The sequence below is a fragment of the Leguminivora glycinivorella genome, chromosome 14, assembly GCF_023078275.1.
Source record: "Leguminivora glycinivorella isolate SPB_JAAS2020 chromosome 14, LegGlyc_1.1, whole genome shotgun sequence".
NCBI classification, from domain to species: domain Eukaryota; kingdom Metazoa; phylum Arthropoda; class Insecta; order Lepidoptera; family Tortricidae; genus Leguminivora; species Leguminivora glycinivorella.
The window spans coordinates 22291998-22313814 of NC_062984.1; the positions used below are offsets into that span (position 1 = coordinate 22291998).

The 21817-nt window shown below is 37.1% G+C and overlaps 1 protein-coding gene across 8 annotated transcripts in view; it reads right to left on the minus strand.

Annotated features, from left to right (window-relative positions):
- LOC125233399 (G protein-activated inward rectifier potassium channel 3-like) overlaps window positions 1-21817 on the minus strand; it is a 54093-nt gene that overhangs the window by 20171 nt on the left and 12105 nt on the right. For 2 of the 8 annotated variants that reach the window (XM_048139403.1, XM_048139408.1), the window contains exon 2: window positions 10131-10493. In XM_048139403.1, coding sequence (XP_047995360.1) covers window positions 10131-10411 — 281 coding nt within the window. In that variant the 5' untranslated portion in view covers window positions 10412-10493. Of the gene's footprint in view, window positions 1-8271; window positions 8575-10130; window positions 10494-21817 lie in introns of those variants that run through there. The other 6 variants (XM_048139405.1, XM_048139404.1, XM_048139406.1 and 3 more) reach the window with 5 other exon arrangements.

A 21817-nucleotide genomic window follows, 5' to 3' on the forward strand; every position in this document is an offset into this window, starting at 1 on the left:
CGTGAGTTGTAACGTGTTTCAATAACAATAACGTACATTTTAATTCGATTAACATTCAGAATACAAACGTTTTTTTGGGGAATCCCCGATGCGGCGTGGAGCGTGGAGAGGCGGTGGTGTTGCCAACAGTAAATAATGATAACTACCTACTACGGATTTTGTAAATGTTACTTTTATAGGACCAGAAATTAAAGTTATTTTATTAAATTCCTTTAAAAGTTAACATTAAGTCTAAAAAACCGTATTAAAGTATTAACTGCTTTGCAAATTTTGAGATTTCGTATTTTAGAAAAAAAAAACATACTCCAGAAAAAAACTGTTTTTTTTTCATCTTTTTTTTTTCAAGCCAGAAAAAAAAACGTTATTTTTGCAACCCTAGTTATGACTCATCTATGATTCCGCCAACGTCAAGGTTTAGGAAGGCACGCGTTTCATGAAGACTATTGGCTGATGAGCCCTATATTTTTCAAATATGCCGGTTTCTTTTAATGCCAATATTTTTTGATCGTCTATAGAGCAGGATACCCTAAATCTTATGTCACATTTATTGACAATAACTTATTATTGAAAGTGGCAACTAGGGTAAACTCGCCTCATTCGGTGACACGCCTAATTCGTTGAAACAACCAAAAATCGTCTTTCGGAATAGTGCTTCAAAGCTTGTATCACCGAATTAGGCGTGTCACCGAATGAGGCGAGTTTACCCCACTGGTATACTGTCGAGCACTGGCGCTTTTTTACCTTATTGTGATCTTATCTGGTAAAAATATTTTCAATTGGTGTATTTCGATAGTAAATGTGTTTAATTTAAATAGAAATAAATATCTTCACTGTTTCAATCGAATGAATGGGAAATCGCGACTGCACTTCAGTTGCAGTGTCGCACTAATCCACTTCTCACATAGGGATCGCCCCCGTACAAGATACCTCACAACGTCACAAGCGCTTACGCTTCGTAAAGTTTTAAGCGTTTTTAGCTAGCTCTTCCTATCGTTCTTCTACAGTAGCGCTAGCGCGACTAGCAATGAAGAAGTTGCAGAATTATTGCAGAATTGTTGCCGATTACTGGAATTTTTACATAAATAAATAAATAAATGACCTAGTGCAAACATCAAGTAGACTTCTCAATGAAAGTTGCCATTGAAAACATTCTCTTTAAGATTAGGGCGATGAGGGAGGACCCGTTTCTCGAAAGCACGTACAACTGCCTTGTATTACAAGTCTGTTTCCATGACAACCCATACGATTTGACAGTTCGCGCACTTGTAATACAATGCTTGTACCTTTCGAGAAACTGGCCTTAGGATGTATTACGCAATGTTCTCAACAGTTGACGATCGCTTCATTTGATGTTTGAGCATACTGGCGTTTGTTACCAACTCATCTAATGCTATACAAATTGACCCCAAAGTTTCGCAATTAAATGTGCCAAGAACAAAACCGAGAACTTTCCATAAGCACATTAAATTAGTTATTTATTTAAACTTTATTGCACAATTGAAAAAAGTAGAAATGGCGGACTTAATGCCGTAAGGCATTCTCTACCAGTCAACCATAGGTAAAACAGAAATTCGCGAATGTGGGTGCAGTGAGAAAAATAATTTAGAGAGCATGACAACTATAAGCAACTTAAGACAACTATTAACATTCGCATTTTAACTTCTCTTCAGTGCATTGCTAGGTGCGACAGAGCCAGCCTGCGTTTCGATCGCGTAAAGCGTCAATGATTGTCGCTTCGGCTAAACCAGTATAATCACAGTAATCATGCACTTGCACACGCGTGGCGACATCAAGTGTGCAAATGTCGGTGTCTGATGAAGAGTGATGGCGCGCGTGCTGCCCTGGTACAGGTACTGGATTGTACTGCAATGTGCTGGCTTGCTTTTCAAAGTGAAACTTCTAATTTCTAATGCGAATTCCAATTGACAGAGCGTAACTCTCAGTTACTTTGCGTGGAATGCCGCTCACTCAGCGCGTAATATTCTGTCTCAACGCGACTCACTCATTCCATTCATTCACTTATTCACTCAGTCAGTGACAGAACAGAATTTTGTTTAAAATTTTTACCACACTATACCTACCTTTTTTTTTTATGATCTGTGACTTCCGAGTCCAGTCCCCGCGAATGATACGGGCGGCTGAATTCAATGAATCTTTTTTTTTCCGTATGTATAGATGATCTGTTTGTATTAGTTAATGAAATTTGTGGAATAATGTAGTGATGAAAATGATGAATAAATGAGTGATAATGAGTTATGTACCGTTGAATTTTTTGAGTTTGTTAACTATATAAGTGATAAATTTACAGAATAATTCCAAGGTTGAGTTTTTTGTAATGATTTCCAAAAGGTTATAAGGGTCAATTTTGAGCACAATAGCGGTAAGGGTCAAGGAGCATATCGCGGCTGTCAAAAACCGCCAAATTAACAAGTCTGCGGTAGCTGAACATCTGCTACAGTCGGGACCAAACCACTGGATCGAGCTCCATAGTCCCAAAATTCTATCAACGGAACGTCTGTTCTACAGCAGAAAAGTACGTGAAGCGATTGAAATTAGGAAGCACCGAAATTTCAACCAAAATGAGGGACAGGGAATTTCTTCTTCATGGAATCCAGTGATTAGCAAATGTAAGCGTGAAAAAACACCGAGGGACACACCGGCTGATGTCGTGAGTGTTGTGTGTAGGCAAAGTGACAACCCTAGCGCAAAAGTGAATAATCAAGAACAAGTGCGGGTAGTTCGAGAAACTCGCGCGACTAGAAGATGTTGATGCAATTCCTCGCCAGTCTACCCGTGACCACGAACATAATGTGATGTTCGAAACGTCGGGCCTAATATAAATGTAAGTGTTTACGCGATTAAGTCCCGTTTTGTTCTAAAATTATGTCAATTTTGAGGTTTTGGCAGATGATTTCGTGGTCGAGACGTGGGTTCATAAATTTAGGGCAATATCTGAGGAGATGATCTATGGATTGTGGGGTGGTTTGGTCGCATGGACATAGGTCGTCGGGGGTGATATTGAAGCGATGGAGGTACGTTTTGTGATAGCCGTGGCCGGTGAGAATTTGGGTGAGGTGGAATGATAGCGTGATCTTATTTCTGAGATTTTGGATGTCGTCTAATGTTGGTAGCCAGTTTTTTAAGTGTAGTCCGGTGGTAGAGCTGATATATATGTTTTTGTGAGTTTCTTTGGTCTCTGTTCGGCAAAGGCGTTTTATGTGAGATATGGGGATCCGGTCGAAGTCAGGAGTCTTATTAAGGGTGGCAGCGATTTTCGCTTCTCTATCAGCATCCTCATTTCCTGCGATTCCCACGTGTGCTTTGATCCAGCAGAAAGATATGGAGCCAGTCTGTTGTAACAGTTTAATTGTCTTGTGGATTTTGTTAACGGTGTGGTTGGTGCTGCTTCTGTTAGTGATTTCTTGAAGAGCTGCCATGGAGTCGGAGAAGATGGTTATATTTTGAAGTTTCAATTCTAGGGATGTTTCGCAGGCTGCCTTTATAGCAATACATTCTGCCTGGAAGGCCGTGCAAAGTTCATGTAGTTTTATCTGCTTGACATTTCTCTTGCCGTCTGGATAGTATATGACAAATGCTGCGCCAACTCCGCCGTCGTGTTTGCTACCATCGGTGTAAATGTGATGCATGTCTGTAGTATTATAGATCTCGAGGTCCTCAGTGTTGTTCACTTTGCTTATCTCTAATGATATTCTTTGGGACGGGTGAAGTAATTTTGCTGGATGTATTTTCATATCTAGAGTAATATCTGAGTCTAGGTGTTTGCTGATTCCGGTGCGTTTGGTTTGGTTAATTTCTGCAATTTCTTTGACTTTCAGATGAAGTGGGGTGAGATCTGCTAAGGCTATGGAGGCGATGGTAGGGAGCGTACGGAAGCCTCGGATAATTTTGATAGCAAACCCTCTTTGTAGGCTGAGTAGGGCGTTGGTAACTTTTTTATATTTAGTCGCGCTACTCCAAATCTCCGCGGCATACGTTATAGTGGGTTCAATTACGTGTTCATAGATTATAGATATATTGGCGGAGTGAACACCCCATGTAGGGCGAATAAAATGGCATAGTTTGCCGAATAACTTCTGCGCCTTTTTAATGACATACTCGCAGTGACTGGTAAATTTAAACTTTTCATCAATTACTACTCCAAGCAGTTTTAACTTGTTCGAAAATTGTAGAGCCATGTTATCCATAAAAAGTGTGCATGTCTTAGCTTTAGGGGTGCAGGGTGGCTAGCCGAATGGCACAATCGCTCACGAAACGCTCACGAAACGAAGCGCTAGTAGATATCTATCTCTATCGCGCTTGCGTATTGGCGCGACAGAGCCAGCGGCGTATCGCTTTCGTTTGGCGTCGGAGAAATGCCATTCGGCTACGGGGCCAGGTGATCATTTGTTCGGCGTAGGCCTGGATGTAGTTGCCATCTGGGAGGTATGTATATACCTACCTAGCGGTAGGAAAATATACGAACTATATACAAAGTGAATGTCGAAATGAGTAACGAACAAGGCGGGGAAACAACGCAAAATTGTATTTTTTTGTGGATTTAAAATACGACTTTTCCATCACTTTATGAAAAATAAAAACATATTTTGGAGTGCTGCTAACTAAATTCTTTGCAAAATCATATCCGAATCCATTTTAAATCTCCATTATGCGAAACAGAAAAACCGAAAACTGTTTACTTTTCACTTCGCTGTCGAACGTCTCAAGATAAAAATTATCTTTAAGAGAAATAAAATTTAAGCTTTATTGCATTCAAACATTAGTTGCATTACAAATATTCGCAAAAAATGCTCGTGGCGTGAATATTGTGCTAGTATTCGACTCACACTGGGAAAATTCGTGATATGGCCAACATATCACAGGCCTTTGCGTCTATTGCAAACGATTTGACGATTTACACATTGCTGTTATAGACTGGGTTTGGTGAGTATGGAGGCAAATTCGCGAGCGGCTCGAACTTTTGGCAGAGAAAACTCATGCCTGAGGCTCCAGTCTCGGTTTGCTTTCTGCGACACTTTTAGCTATCTCAACCAGGCTTCGTCGCTTAGCCTTCTCCCCTCCACAACACGCTTTCTCCATCGATATTATATTTATATGTTTTCTACTCCCGAACTTATTCATTTTTTACAGGGTCGTGCATAGATCTTTAACACCCTACATAAAAGTCTATTCCCCAAAGCCAGCCCCCGACGGCTTCCCGTGCACCCAGGCAGTAACGAAAAAATTAAAAAAGCATTGTTTAGCTCTGTAACCATGGCAACGCACGTTATAACGCTACTGCGAGGGTGCCGGCGAGCCGGCGGGAGCTAGCTTTGGGGAGCTGGCGCGGGCGCTGGTTGTGCAAACCTTTGCGACAAAATCAGCAGTTCTCGAAAAGTTTGTACAAAAACTAAGGAAAAAGTTAAATTTGTTTTTATTAATTCCTATTTTGTTACCAAGATTTTGTTAATGAATTAAGATTTTATTAAGTTTTATTTCGTCATTAAGGTTCTCTAGTTCTATTTTTCTTAATTAAACAATTAACTATATTCTTACGAAAGTATTATTTACTAAATGTTGTAACAAAATAGGATCAATTAAAATTTGCTGACGTGGCTATGTACAAAGTTGCCGGGAACTGCTCAAATACAGGAAAAAGTGTGAATTTCACGAAATTTATTCTAGAAACCTTATTAAAAGTATTCGTAGAAAAAGTATTGTATGCAGTCAAAAATCAAATTGTTAGATGTTACGCACACCACTCACCTTTAAACGCTGGTTGCATAAAATAAGTACTATATTTGCAAATGAATTATTTGAATCATTAGATTTTTGAATCTTTACACAAATACTAAATTATTCAGCGTATACTTCGCGCCTTCGAAGACTCAAACTACATTTTCAAAGTAATTTCACCGCGTAGTGAAAATGTCTCGTGCGATTAATCAAGAATTACCAAGACACATATCAGTGTTTGAGGATTTTTAAGGATTTCACAGATTAAGGCGCGTCTCCCCGTGTTTGCTTGTTTGTTTGTGAGCCTTGGAAAGTGACACTGCGGTGACTGCGGGCAATTGGCCTTGGAGTAAGCCGGTTTGTTAAAGAGGTGAAAAATGCCGTCATTCAGCAATTCCCGTCAACTTTGTACAATGCCACGTCAGCAAATTTTAATTGATCCTATATTGTTACCAACATTTAGTAATATAATTCGACTTTCGTAAGATATATACAGGATAATTGTTATAATTAAGAAAATATAGATACTAGAGAACCTTAATGACGAAATAAAACTTAATAAAATCTCAATTAATCAACAAAATCTTGGTAACAAAATAGGAATTAATAAAAACAAATTTAACTTTTCCCTTAATTTTTGTACAAAGTTGACGGCAATTGCTGCATTACTGTGATAGTTACATTATTTCATAGAAAGATGAATAACTTGCTCGCCAGTGCGTTTTAACATCCGATCCGATATCGGATGTCGGAAGAATTTCAATAGTAAAAATCAAAGATGGCGGCTTTAATGTATGGGATATCGGTCCTACATCCTATATCGGATCGGATAATGTGAAAACGCACTCACCGTGATCTAGTAGGGTTCGAATCCTGATGACACATATTTGTGTGATGAGCACAGCTATTTGTTCCTGGGTCCTGGATGTTTTCTATGTATTACCCTATTACGTATTACCTATTATAGTATTTGTATATGTATCGTAGTCTAAGTACCCAAAATACAAGCCTTCTTAAGCTCAACACAGACTTAGAGACTTAGTTAAAAATATTTTGATTGCTCGAAAACAACTTACCTACCACATAAAAATAAAAAAGATACCTATATTCAAGAAGAGTCAGCTAATCAAAATTAGATAGAAACAAGAGCGCAACTTTGACCTTGGCTAATTTCTCATAAGCAGACAACTTTACCAGCAATTTTGGTGCAGCATTGTCGCGTTAAAGGAATATACACCCTGTTTTTATTGAATTCCGTTAACTTTAAGGGCAGGATCTTTAGATCAAATACAATTAATTTCTCTAAGAAACTAGCGCCTTAATTTTACGGTTACCGAGTTATTAAAAAAATAGAGATAATTACTGAACACGTGTGTGACAGCCTTTACCAATTCCTAATGTTATTTGTTTTGACATGTGCCATCAATCACTTGACACTAACTTGAATGTTATTCTTAAGGGTCTCTCACAAATATCTCTCTATCTCTCTAATAAATGCATTTGTTATGTATGAAAATGATGAAAATTGTGAACAAAATGATGAACACCAAGTGATATACAGGCTGGTTCCTGATAATGAACCTAGCTACGTGTCAAATTTAACGGAAAACAAAAAAACACGGTGTATATGTATGTCCGATGCCAGATTATAACGTAGACGTTACAAGATGGAATAGTTAGGTAATTAGTATTAAAAACAACACGAGCCTTAAATAAGATTGATCATCTACCCAGAAATACGTACTCGTGTGAATGCCTTTATTTCGACTATGCTGCACCGAAATTGCTGGGAAAATTACGATGTCTCCTTAATTTCGTTATGACTCTTAATTTGCAATAAACACGAATGAGGTTTTTGAACCATAATTTATTGTCTAAAGTTTCATTGTTCAATGTTATTGTCTTATTTATTTTGTCTAGTGATTATTAATATTTACATATAAACAGCCACCCGATTATAGCACATACTAGTATACTATACAACCTGTTTTTATTGAATTCCGTTAACTTTAAGGGAAGATTCTTTAGATCAAATACAATTAATTTCTCTAAGAAACTAGCGTCTTAACTCTTACGGTTATTGAGTTGTTAATAAGATAATTACTGAACAAGTGTGTGACAACCTTTACCAATTCCTAATGTTATTTGTTTTGACACGTGACGTCAATCACTTGACACTAACCTGAATATTATTCTTAAGGGTCTCTCACACTAATAAATTAATTTATTATGTATGAAAATGATAAGCATTTTTTTTTGTGAATTTAACTAAAAGTTAAATTATACAGGCAGGATATACAGGCTGGTTCCTGATAATGAACCTAGCTAAGTGTCGAATTTAACGGAATACAAAAAAAACACGGTGTATAGTGCGAAATGTTTGACCATCATAGTTTCACAGAAACGCAACGTGTCATGCTATTTCAGCCGGCCTCAGTACAAGAAGCACTCTTATTGAAATAAGTAGAATGACAAATACGAGTGTTTCCGAGATAATACGATGGAAAACTATTATGCACTATATCTGTACCGACATACCTTGTCACTGGTGATTAATTCAAACAAAACTGGAGCACACTTGGTCAACAGCGATAATGTCAACCTTATCACTACTATTTACGTCTACGGCGCATTTTCTGACACTTTTTATATGTTTTTGTAAAAATACTGAAAAATACAAAAAACTGTAGTTTGAACACAGACGATTCCAGAAAAAAAAATTGTCCGCGTTCGATTTTTCACTACACTATTTTTTTTTCAAAATGGCGGCTGTCGCTCATAAACTTTTAAACACACTTTTGATAGAAAATTTCGGAATATACAAGAAGAGAATTAAAAAATATATAACTAAGCAATCGCCACGGACACTGCATTGCGAATAAATATTTCAAAACTATTTCGATAAGTAAACGGAGTAATTTATCTAAGTTTACTGATTAGATAGAGTGTACTTTCAAGGATGATTCAGGGCTCGTACCCTTAATAACAACGCCGTATTTCAATTAATTTATCAATAGAGATTAAGTATACATTTACAACATTTTCACGTAGGTCAACACCGTTCGAAATATGAGGATATCAGATAATATTGGAGCCTTTTGGAGCATTGTTTCATCCGCCACTACTGATACTGACTGTACGCGATTGTTTAGCATAAATGATTAATTTAGTTGTTAGTTGTTTGTTAGTTTCTGTATGAAGTTTGTAAATCTATAGACGGCAACCAAATCATGCCACTAAAAAAAGGCAACAAATTTGAAAAATATAGGGCTCACCGCGGCCAACTTCATAAAACGGGTGCCTCCCTTGACTTGACGTTGGCAGAATCATCGACGTGCCATAACCCTTTAAAATTTATTGAAAATGTAGGAGGCGAAGGTTTAAATCCCATAGAAAATTTGAGTTTCGCGCCATTTTTAAGAGCCAAGACTTGGTTGGCCATCTATACTTACCTATAATAAGTTTCTGGGTGCATATGGATCACTGTTTTAAATTAAACTTAATAACATTTATAATGTTCTTTGCAATAATTGCAATAGATCGACTTACTTTGTATTTAGATACGTCCTACCACTTTGAACTTAGTGTAGAATATTACCTAATTTGTCAAAGTAGGTCGTAAAGTTATATTTGTTTTAAGCATGTTATCTTTCTTAGAAAAAACTGGTCTGATGTTTAAACATTTGTCCAATGACTTGTATAAATATCGAAGGAGTTTTTTTACACTAGCTAGATAAGAGTTCTTATTGTTACATGTTTTCAATTGCGGCTCATGGGAGCCTGGGGTCCGCTGTGACAACTAATCCCAAGATTTGGCGTAGGCACTAGTTTTACGAAAGCGACTGCCATCTGACCTTCCAACCCAAAGGGTAACTAGGCATTATTGGAATTTCTTCAATTGATTATTTTAATATAATAGTCACATTTTCATATCTTGATGAAAACATACTAGATTAAAAATAAGGCAAGGTGGGGGAAATTGAAGGGTTTTTCTCGAGGGGTAATGGGTATGCTCCGTATAACGAAGTCCTACCAGTGGTTTTCTATCTTACCCCGAAATAAAAACCCTTCAATCTTTCCCCACCTTACCTTAGATGTTTTGTAAAAAATACGTATGTTAATTTGTCTGTTGGGTTCAAATTGTAATGTGAGCGATGGGTTAGGAACCAGTATAACACTGTCAGTTTTTTTCAACCCGTTAATTGCTAAGAGTGGCACTTCAGCATTCTCTGCACTGCCTACCCCTCTTTAGATTACACGCTTGAATTCATGTATATGTATGTTTTGATAGTCTTAATATTAGCATCAAATCAGCCAAGATCCACTTCGGGTCGCTGAGCCAACGCAGTAAATAAGCATGTTTTGATAAAATTTTAAACACAAATTGTCAAAGTTACCTGCAAGTGTCCTGCCTATAAACAGTGCTCTGTCCAATAGAGCTGCTGTACGTCGGGATCCTGTGTAGACTGTTCGAAACATGCAGCGTCAGCGGCGGCCTGAGGAACCCACTGCCTCTAAACCCGGACAGCATTGGAGACTCCACCATCGAGCTATCAAACACGCTGGTTTCATCCGTCTCTTCTTCAATCACTCCAGGGTTGTAGAAGATCTTCCCGGCTGTCGGTTTAGGTTTCTCCTCGGTGCGGATCTCCATTTCGTAGGCACCGGGTTCTGCCATGGTGTTGTCTGTTGCTGTCACAATATCGTCTTGGCAGTCGTGTGTTTCTTCATGTTGCGTTTCATTGTGGGTAGAGCTGAGCCTGGAAAGACATAAATAATAGCAAGAATTAATTATATAGGACTAGTATAGAAAGAGATAGGAGTAGTATAGTTAGTCCGTGAAAGACGGACAAACAAACAGACACACACACTTTCCCATTTATAACATACTAGCTTTTGCCCGCGGCTTCGCTCGCGTTAGAAAGAGACAAAAAGTAGCCTATATCACTCTCCATCCCTTCAACTATCTCCACTTCAAAAATCACATCAATTCGTCGTTCTGTTTTGTCGTGAAAGACGGACAAACAAACAGACACACACACTTTCCCATTTACAATATTAGTATGGATTTACATACTTCATACTAAGAATCGTACCTCGATTTAGCGCCACCTATTAAACACTATCATAACTACACTGATGATGCCTACAGATTTTTTTTTTAAATGTGTATTGACGTGATATCGTGTTTTAAAAAAATAAAGACATATATCACTTGTTCTTATAAAACATAAAAACACTGAAAAATATTTGGGGAAAATATGATTTTGGCCACTTCCAGGCTGCGAAACAGCGCCATCGAGTTTTAAGCCTAAAAGACCCATATATTTCAGGGGTACGCTTTTTGGTATGAACTTGTCAGTCCAGTATTAAATCGTTCTTGATAATAGTTTAGGAATCTTTTATTATTTGTATGACTTTCCCATTGCGGAAAGCATTGGGTATTCCGGACCTTTGGGTGGCCGAAGCCAACACGTAAACCCTTTTTGACACTTTTGATGAAATGAAAGGGTTACCTACAGTACCTACATAGTGATTGTTGCCCTTGCCGGTGTCATGGGACGAAAGCAGAGGCAGCACCCGCCTGGCGTCCACTTAGCCGGATCAAGCCGCGTCGAATCGAGTCCTCATACATGTGAATGCGATTCAACGCGTCGCTAATGGACGCAGTTTCATAAGAAATGCAGAAGGCGAATTATTGAGACGACTCGGCGAGCCTAGTGGACGCCAGGCTTAAGGACTATTTTATGGAATCTAAAATTAACTGCGTTATTGGATGAGAGTGATGGTCTAAGTACTGGGGGCCGATTTTTGAGTCTCACGGCGTTCGAATTCAGAAAATTGTCACTGAAAATAATAGGCAATTCACCGTTTTCAACCGGTATTTTAGTGACAGTGAGACTCAAAAATCGGCCCCCTGGGCTATGGAAAAAAAAAACCTGGCGCCTGCCTAATAAAGCGGTACCCAATTTAGTTCGGGCGGGGACGACATGTTTGTTATGACACGACTGTTAGCGCCATCTGTTGGCGAGTAGCGGTAGGAATTATTTTTTAAGGTTTATATGCAATATTGCACTTTTATTTTTAACTTATAACACAGTTGATTTATTGAAACAAAAATACACGTTTTTCTGAAACACAAATGAAGGAAAATGCACCTTAAACTGAAAATATTTTATTAAGTAGGTCAGTCGAAATGTTTTGAGTATTGTTGTCATTATGTCGCATCGTAATTCAGGAAGATTGTCCCGTTTTGACACGTTCATCCTCGAAGGATGTGCGCTATCGCCATACTTTACCCTGTTAACGCCGGCGGATGTCTTGATCGCCACCTACGACCACGGTATTGCGGAAAACCTTGTAAAATTTATGCCGTTTCAGCAAATGGTGTAAAACGGAGGAAATTATAAAATGTTTAATGAGCGAGGCGTGTGGGTGTTATACATAATGTAGGTAACCTAAAAAGTACCGGTATACGAAGGGTCAACTACTCATGTTTATTGTAAGCCTTGTATGTTGTAGATGGAATAAAGTTATCCATCTATCTATCTAAGGGTTAAGGTGATAAAGTCTGACCATAAATACAACGTGTTTCCATTCGCCATTTACAAGTATAATCGAAAGCTACAAGATATTTTTTTGAGGCGCCATCTATGTGTGGTGTGTGGTGTAGTGTATGTGCGTTCTTAGGCGGTCGGATTTTAATGTATGTGATGGAATGATCTTCTTATATTTTTTAATCTATGGTATGTATGAAAACAGGTGACCAGAGCACATTTGCCATTTCATTTGCCATAACCGTTTTTTCTTATGCCATAATCATTGTTTACTATATTAATCTAGTGAGCTTTGTTTCCCATAAAGTCAGTTTCATTTTTTGTCTCGATTTTACGTTTACAACATCTCGATGAAAAATCAGTGCAACATAATTGATACATAGCTTGAAATTGATTATAAACGCTCGCATGACATATGCAACCGCATAATTACAAATGCACGAAGGTGGCCAATGAAAAGTGTGACGTCACGGAGCTGCCGGCATAGCCAAGGCCTCAATCGCTATCGCTTTGATTTGACAAAGAAACATTTTTGTCTCTCTCACTCATATTAACACGTGACTGTGGCGAAGAGAAAGAGGCTGTTAAACACCTAATGTGTGAATGACACGCCTTTTCCAAAGAATGAAGAACTTTGGAGCAGATTACCTGGAACGAATGAAGAAAGCTGCCCTTAAGCCTCATCTTCGACTTTATAGCAATCGCCAAAGTGGGACGTTTGACTAAACTCTCACACGACCATCTCCATATTATGGAGAATTGGAGATGCTCGAGAAGCTCTTGAATAGCTGAAGGATCTTAACGTCATAGGCAGTCATTGCACAAAAGATCCCCATGTATCGAAGTCTATTCGATTCGACGCGACGCGTCAATGGACGCAGTTTCATAGTTAAAAAAAGTCGAATTATTGAGATTCTATTTGGCGAGCCTACGCCAGCCTTAAGGACCCTCACAGATGTGCACGACAGGGACAGTTGCAGCGATTCGTTCGCTACCCACTCAATTGCTCTAAAATTGTCAGTGGACTATTGTCAAGTAAAAGAAAGGTAACTGGTAACTAGAGCTACCAAAAGCAACTGAGTGGCTAAGAAACGCAGGTGATTGGCACCTTGTCTACGCTGCCGGAGTGCCGAAGGCCGGTCTCAATTACGGTGACCAGTAATTAGTCGCGTGTGACCTTAGTTTTGAGGTGGGTCTGATCTATCTCATCATTATGTAGATCAAGGGTGATCCTGAGTTGGCGTTCTGTACTTTCCTAACTCTGTCTGTCATTATCATTGACGACCGGTCTGGCTCAGTCGGTAGTGACCCTGCCTGCTAACCCGCGGTCCTGGGTTCGAATCCCGGTAAGGGCATTTATTTGTGTGATGAGCACAGATATTTGTTCCTGAGTCATAGATGTTTTCTATTTATATAAGTATGTATTTATCTATTTAAGTATGTATATCGTCGCTTAGCACTCATAGTACAAGCTTTGCTTAAATAGTTTGGGGCTAAGTTGATCTGTGTAAGGTGTCCCCAATATATTTATTTATTTATTATCTACTAACAAAGATTGACGTTTTGCACTTTCATAAAATTTTGTAATAGTCAATTCCGAGTAGATACTCTACAAACTCAACATGTAACAATTTTTTGCTCAACTTTTCACCCACCACTTGACCAACTGTAAGAGCCTACCTCTGTAATAGTACATTACATCAGAGGCCGGGAAAATGAGGATTTCCGGCCAAGTGAGTATATAAGGCCGAGCGAGCGTGCGAGCGAGGCCGGATAGGGATACGAGGCCGGGAATCCGTTTTCACGCCGAGGCATGTATAGTGCTTTTCTCAAACATACAATGAAATAAAAAAAAATGCTCTAAAGGACAACATTTTATAAAAAAAAAGTTACTTTGCAGGCCAGGGCCTAAAAAATAATATGAAATCCCTTTACAGTCCTCTCGAGTTGTTGCGCCCAAAAAGCGATACTTCCCAGCCCATTTTAAGGAACGTAAAGACAATATTTCATTGTAGTAGAGGAGTGGAATGAGAGTTTGTATGGGGGGGGGGGTCATAATAATTCCCACAGAACCGAAGTTTGGTTTTTTTAGTTCTTTGTGTGTGTCTTTTTGACATACTAAAAATATAGTAAAATATATTTATGCAAAATGCGTTTTTTCGACCGCCAAAAGTTGTATGAAAAATTACTATGGAAAAAAAATCCTAAAATTTAAAAATCGTCTCTGGTATCAACTTATGGGGAATTAGGCGGCAAATTTTCTTATAGCGTTGATGTTTAGCAAAAATATAAATATTTTTCACTATTTTGGTAAAACAAAAAATTATAAAAATCATAAATTTGATGAAAGGAAGTAATTAAATAATAAATTTCAGCAATGTAATTTTTTTCATATGTCCCACACCATGGTAAATACGGTTACGATCCGCCTGGTGATTAACAGTTACGGTAGCCTATGACGCCTGCCAATCTAGAGCCTCCACATGCGCGTTGCTGGCCCTTTAGGGTACCTTTCCACTAGAGATGCGCAACGTGATAGTGTTTGATATCCACCAATCATGTTCACTGTTCACAAAGCGTAGCGCTAGTAGGAACGGGTTCGACTAAGCTGATTGTGGATATCAGAAGCATCCATAGCACATCTTTGGTGGAAAGGCACCCTTAACAGTCCTCAGCTAGCTCGCAGGATAACGCGCGTCCGCGGGAGAAAAATCCTCCTATTGGGTAACCGTATTTACCATGAACTTGTATTTTTGGCAGCCTTACTCACCGGCAGGAACACAACACTATGAGTAAATATAAGTTAATATCAAACTATTATCTCCTGAATTTATGCACTACACCTTTTCTCATCCATTAACATTTTAATAAAAACCTTTGAAATTAATTTAAATAAATATGAAAATGAAAAATGAAAATGAAATATTTATTTTTCAAGTAGGCATATTACAATGCGCATATGAACGTCAAATAAAGCTACGCCGGCTCTAACCCTACGCCTCAGCCTCGAGAAGATTTCAGTCCCCCTCAGTTGGGAGGGGGTATCCACTATGGGACCGGCAAGAAACTCGGCGGGCAACTTCTTTTCAAAACATTACATCTTATAATTAACATGCATTAAATAACAACATACAATTTAACATGCAAAAGTATTCATCAAAGAATATGAACAGACTAGGTACTCTATGGAAATCAATTTCAATAAATTATATTATTGCTTAATAATACGTCGTTCTTCTTCAGAGAAAACATATCAAATTGTCATAGAAGAAAAAGATAATATGAATCTCAATATCATTAAATATGTAATTTACCTACACAACATAAAATATAAAATATTTTGATGTGCTTTCTTATCTGAACTGTGTCCTCTATACATAATACAATTATTTTAATTGCTATTCGTTTTTTGTAGTTTCTGGTTCGGGCCATGCATGTTTGTCTGTCAAATAGTCCTCGACTCTGTAATAAGCCTTTAACATCAATGATTTTTTTAAGTAGTTCTTAAGAGCTGGGAGGGGTAATCTCAAAGCAGTGTCAGGTAACTTATTATAAAAATGAATGCATTGCCCAACAAATGACTTCTGTACTTTACGGACACGAAACTTCTTTATGGCAAGCTTATTTTTGTTTCTAGTGTTATAATTATGGATATCAGAATTCTTAGTGAAACAGTCTAAATTCTTAACAACATAAATTATACTATCATAAATGTATTGGGAAGCTACAGTTAAGATATTAATTTCTTTGAAGAGTTCTCTTACTGATTCACGTGTTCCTAAGTTGTAAATAGAACGAATGGCTCTCTTTTGTAATACAAAGATAGTCTGTATGTCAGCTGCTTTGCCCCAAACCAGAATACCGTATGACATTACACTGTGAAAATAACTATGATACACTAGGCGAGCTGTCTCAACATTAGTCAGTTGCCTGATTCTCCTAACGGCGTATGCGGCTGAACTTAATTTGCTTGCTAGTTTCTTTATATGAGGACTCCATTGTAGATTTTTGTCCAATGTTAAACCAAGAAACAGTGTTGTATCTACCATCTCTAAGCATTCATCATTCAAAAGTATTTTTGTATCGATTGGTTTAACATTCGGCAGAGAAAATCGAATACATTTGGTTTTCTTAGAATTAAGAAGTAAATTGTTGACAGTAAACCACTGCAGTACATCAGCTAACGTGCTATTAATTACATTGTAATCCGTAGATTTTCGGTCAACATTAAAAAGCAGTGATGTATCATCAGCAAAAAGTACTATTTCACAAAAGTTTTTCACTATACATGGCAAATCATTTATATAAACCAAAAACAGGAATGGACCTAAAATTGAGCCTTGTGGCACTCCTAATTGGACTACAGTCCCGCTAGAGCGAGTTTTGTTAACAACTACTGTTTGTGTTCTATTGCTAAGGTAAGAAGACATAAAGTTTAGGGCATTTATAGACAAACCATAGTGTTCTAATTTCAAAATGAGCGTTCCATGATCCACACAATCAAAGGCTTTTGAAAGATCACAAAATATGCCAATTGCATCACAAGAATTTTCCCAAAAATTATATATATGTTTAATGAGTACCGAAGCAGCATCGGTCGTGGAACGGCCCCTTGTGAAACCGAACTGTTTGCTTGTAAGTAATCTATGTCTGTTGAAGTGTCCCAGTAGATCATTTAACATTAGCTTCTCAAAGACTTTACTTAGTACAGGAAGTATTGATATGGGACGGAAATTGGTTATATCACTCGAATCACCCGATTTAAAAAGCGGTATGACTTTGCTACATTTCATAAGATCTGGAAAGGTGCCTTGTGAAATTGAAATATTATATATTACGGCCAAGTAAGGTGCTATTATATCTATGACATGACTAATTACTTTAACTGATGTTCCCCATAAGTCTTCCGTTTTCTTTAAATTGAGTGACTTGAATGTTTTAACAATATTTACAGAGTCTACTTGACTAAATTCAAATGAATTATTACATTTCTTAACATTAGCACAAAGTAATGAATGGGCTTGAGCCGCAGAAGAATGTAAACATTTTGTGGTGTTAACGGCTATATTGACACTGCTGCACTGCATGACTTGTCCCCTAGAAATAAGTATAATAAAAATGAATTGTTGCTCTATGCTCTATTTGTAAAACATGTATGGTAACCCTAAATCTAAATCTTGTAAATTCTAATCATATATATATTTTGATTTAAGATAAATAGCCTGATAGATCTCACATTTTTATATACTACTGAATTAAATATACTGAATTGTCCTTATGAATAGATTTCCTGAATAATAATATAATAATAACATAATGTAAATAAACTTAATAATAGTCTTTCTAAATAATGTAAAAACCGTGGAGTCACGGGACAGGCTCTGCCTAGTGTGATCCACTAAATGTGTGACTAACAAAATGACTTATTTTGGAAATAAATTTTACTTTACTTTACTTTACTTTATATTTGAGAAATAATCTTCGAATGCCGAGGCAACATCGCTGTTCGACACTATTTGTTGATTATCTGATACAATGTTGACCATGATAATAATAATCGCATCAATGCAGGCGAAGTCACAGGCGAACATTGTTCTAACTAATTAGGAGGTAAATACTTATGTGAAAAGCCCCCGGCGTTACCCTTTGAACTGGAGGGATATGGGGGATTTTACCGTATACACACATACAAAACGTATTATGACCCGAGGTCTACCTCGTCTCTACAAAAATCACTCTACTTTGTTCCAAAACCATGCTTTTATCTCTCGATCGCAACGTCACGGCCATCCTTTTATTAAAACGCATAGACAGGAAACTATGAAAATTAAACAAGTGAAAGTTACATCAGTGTATGTGGTAAAATTATTTATTATAACATTTTTTTTGTTAGTTTTTATCTCGGATGTGTTTTATCATTCCCATACTAATGACATAAATAAGTGCACTTCTTACTCCTATGCCAGCGGTACAGAAATATCAAAGAGGATCAAGTATTACAGAGAGTTACTGTCAAAGTAAAATATATGTAATCACAATGCATAGACTGCCAATACTGCCATCTCTCGACACAAGCTCAAAACTTTTAAACCCCAGTTTTGACAATTTGGCCCATATTGTTAGCTTGATATGTGTTAAAATGTCAGATATTAATATTAGCGCCATCTAGCCGAGCGTCCCCCAAAGGTGTAACGCCATCTAGGCCACCGTACCTATTTCTATATGGTTCTGAGGTACGTTTTTTACTTAGACTGTAGCTACCTATACGAAGTTACATATGTCTTTGGAAATATGTATGAACGTTTTGAACACAGGTGCTATGTCGGCATAGGCCGGTAAAATTTGAACACACATACGTGTCACTGACACTGGCATACGAGTTCGATTGTTTTGATCACAGACCTTGTGTCACCGGCATAGGGGAAGGTTTATTTTGATCACAACCCTTGAGTCGCCGGCACTGCGTTAGAATAATCTTCTCGTGTTTTGTTTGAATATTAAATAGGTGATAAGTACTCTGTGTAAGAGAATTATTCTCTAAATAAACGGCGAAAAAATTTCATTCTGGAAATAGAGAACTACATAAACAACCTCCATTGAATCTATAGTAGGTTTATGTGACTGTGAGTAAATACAGAAGTATTTTTTTTTGTTATGAACAGACATCGTAACTTTTTCAGCAATTTCAACATATTAGAAAAAAAGGATTTCATACGTGTGTTTTCTAAGTAGATGATCAATTACTAATTAACTATTCCAGCTGGCTTTGGACATACATACATATTCCTTTAATACGACAATAATAAAATAATAATAATTCTTTATTTGGCAGGCAAGAAACCTAAAAATACAATAAAATGATCATATATACAAATAAAAATAAAAAGTAAAACTTACACCTAATACAATGAAATAAAACATTCACAAACTTATGCACTACAGATGGCCGTTCTTGCTGCACCAAAATTGCCAAAAAAGTTACGATATCTGGGGGCCGATTTTTGAATCTCACGTCGTTCGAATTCAGAAAATTGTCACGGTGAATTGCCTACTATTTTCGGTGACAATTTTCTGAATTCGAACGACGTGAGATTCAAAAATCGGCCCCCAGGTTATGAGGTCTTATTATGAGTCTTTGTGAAGTCTTATACCATTCAGGACATTATTATATATATATTTTCTTAAAGTGTGTCACATTTTATCCATTGCTTATATATAAAAAAATTTTTTTTTAATAAAAACCCTGTCAAAGCCTGAAAAAAAATTTCATGTTTATAAGTTGACGTCTATATTATTATAAAATGATATCAAGTCATCATTTTTAATTTGGGTCACTTTCATCCATGGGTTTTCAATATTTGGCAGAATAAAACGCAACGCAATAGAGTAGTATTTTAAATTTTTGCGCTGTGTGGCGCGCAACCGATAGCCAATCAGGTTGGCGCATGCCGCTGGCGCGACGCCGCGCTGTGACACGAGGCGTAGGTACCTACTTCTCGTGCGCAGTCATACATAATTTAAGATTGCCAGAGGGTCGGGCTTTGGCGGGATTCTCCCGATTTTTTTGTAAGTCTTCCCAATTAAAACTTATACATAGTAGGTAACCTTAAGAACTTTATTACATTAGTAACGAAAACAGACCAATTATAAATGTCGAAAACACGTAAAGGTCTACTATCTAAACTAAACGAAGTAAACTAGCTAAACTATCGTAAATTTTTATTATGGTGCATTAGGGTAATTCCGAATGACAAAAATGCTCTGGTAATTCCGAAGAGGGAATCTTGATATGATGGAAATAATGGTGATTTTTATGTGACTTTCGTAATTAGACGACTTTCGGAATTACCCTAATGCACTATTATTTTACATTTCCCTACGAAATCCTCGAAACTCCAGAACCTTTTGTCCCGATATTGAAGTACCTAATTCAATCCGGCGCTCCTATTCATACACCGTGATTATATTATTGTAACTATTTATTTCAGTTTTTAGTTCCACAATACAGGGTGTAATTTTTATGACGGGAAATATTTATGGATGCAAATGGATACAAAACCCAAAAACAATAAATTGTAACTAGAGATGGGTCGTGGGTAAATACCCAATCTACCCACCCAGGTATTTACCCGGTAAATACCTATCTACCCGGTATTTACCCGTATCTACCCAAATTGACGGGTAGATTCATTTCATGTTGGACATACTGATTTGTGTTAAAATGGAGATAAATACTAAGTTAGTGGTTGTAATTTTTATACACAATTTAAAACAAAACTGTTCAGTCAAATAGACAATTAAGTTTACAGAAATTTTAATGTATATTTTTAAAAATAATTAAAAAAATATGTTTTATGTGTGCTTTTTAGATTGTATTTTAATTAGTCGTATTTATACGATAAAGATAAACTTCCTAGTACTGGTTGGAGGGGGTTATGGTGGGGTTAGGGGGGGTAAAATGTATTTTTTTCATATTTCATGGAAACTATCATTAATATCGAAAAGTATTGTATGTACGAACTAAAGTAGACACAATTTCCTACAAAAAAGTTTCTACGCATTTTTGTCATAGAACATACTATGTATGAGTTATGAGCTTGAAAAAGATCTTTTTTAAATATTTTTATTCACATATTTTTATTTACAGTTTTAATTTATCAAACTTATAATTTATACTAAAAGCTTTTTAAATTATTTCCGTATGTCAGAGAATGATATTACACGATTTTTATAGTTGGAGTGATACACTAAAATCACATTTTATCTCATAGCAACCTATTCGTTCCCAATTTGAATAAACATTATGTGTACAATTACAAAGACTGACTTAAATTAATCTATTTTAGCCCAAACACCATTTAAAAACGTCAAATTTGGAAGAAAAATGAAAATACCCGCGTATTTACCCGCGGGTAGGTAAATATCGGGTATTTACCCGGTAAATACCCACCGTCGGGTATTTACCTGGGTAGTTACCCATCTCTAATTGTAACTTGAATATTATTTCCTATATTTTCCTTAATTTTCATTTATAATGGACACGAAGCGCACGGCGGCATAATATATATGTACACCTTATAAAACAAAGTCCCCCGCCGCGTGTGTCTCTGTGCGCGCGCGTGTGTGCAAACACAGGTGGTGAGACTGCGGTAGCCATTATTGTAATTATTCTCATTATATGGCATTAGTATCCTTTTTACAGATTTTCGACATTACCTCAATTGGTTTCGAATTTAACCCTACCTTAGAAAAATGGTAATCAAAATACGTATGTATTTTTTTACTTACATTTATCTATCCATACTAATATTATAAATGCGAAAGTATGTCTGTTTGTTTCTCCGTCTTTCACGGAAAAACGGAGCGACGAATTGACGTGATTTTTTAAAGTGGAGATAGTTGAAAGGATGGAGAGTGACATAGGCTACTTTTTGTCTCTTTCTAACGCGAGCGACGCCGCGTGCAAAAGCTAGTGTAATATAAAGCTGCAACACGACTGACATTTTTCAAAAAACAGCCAGAAGGAG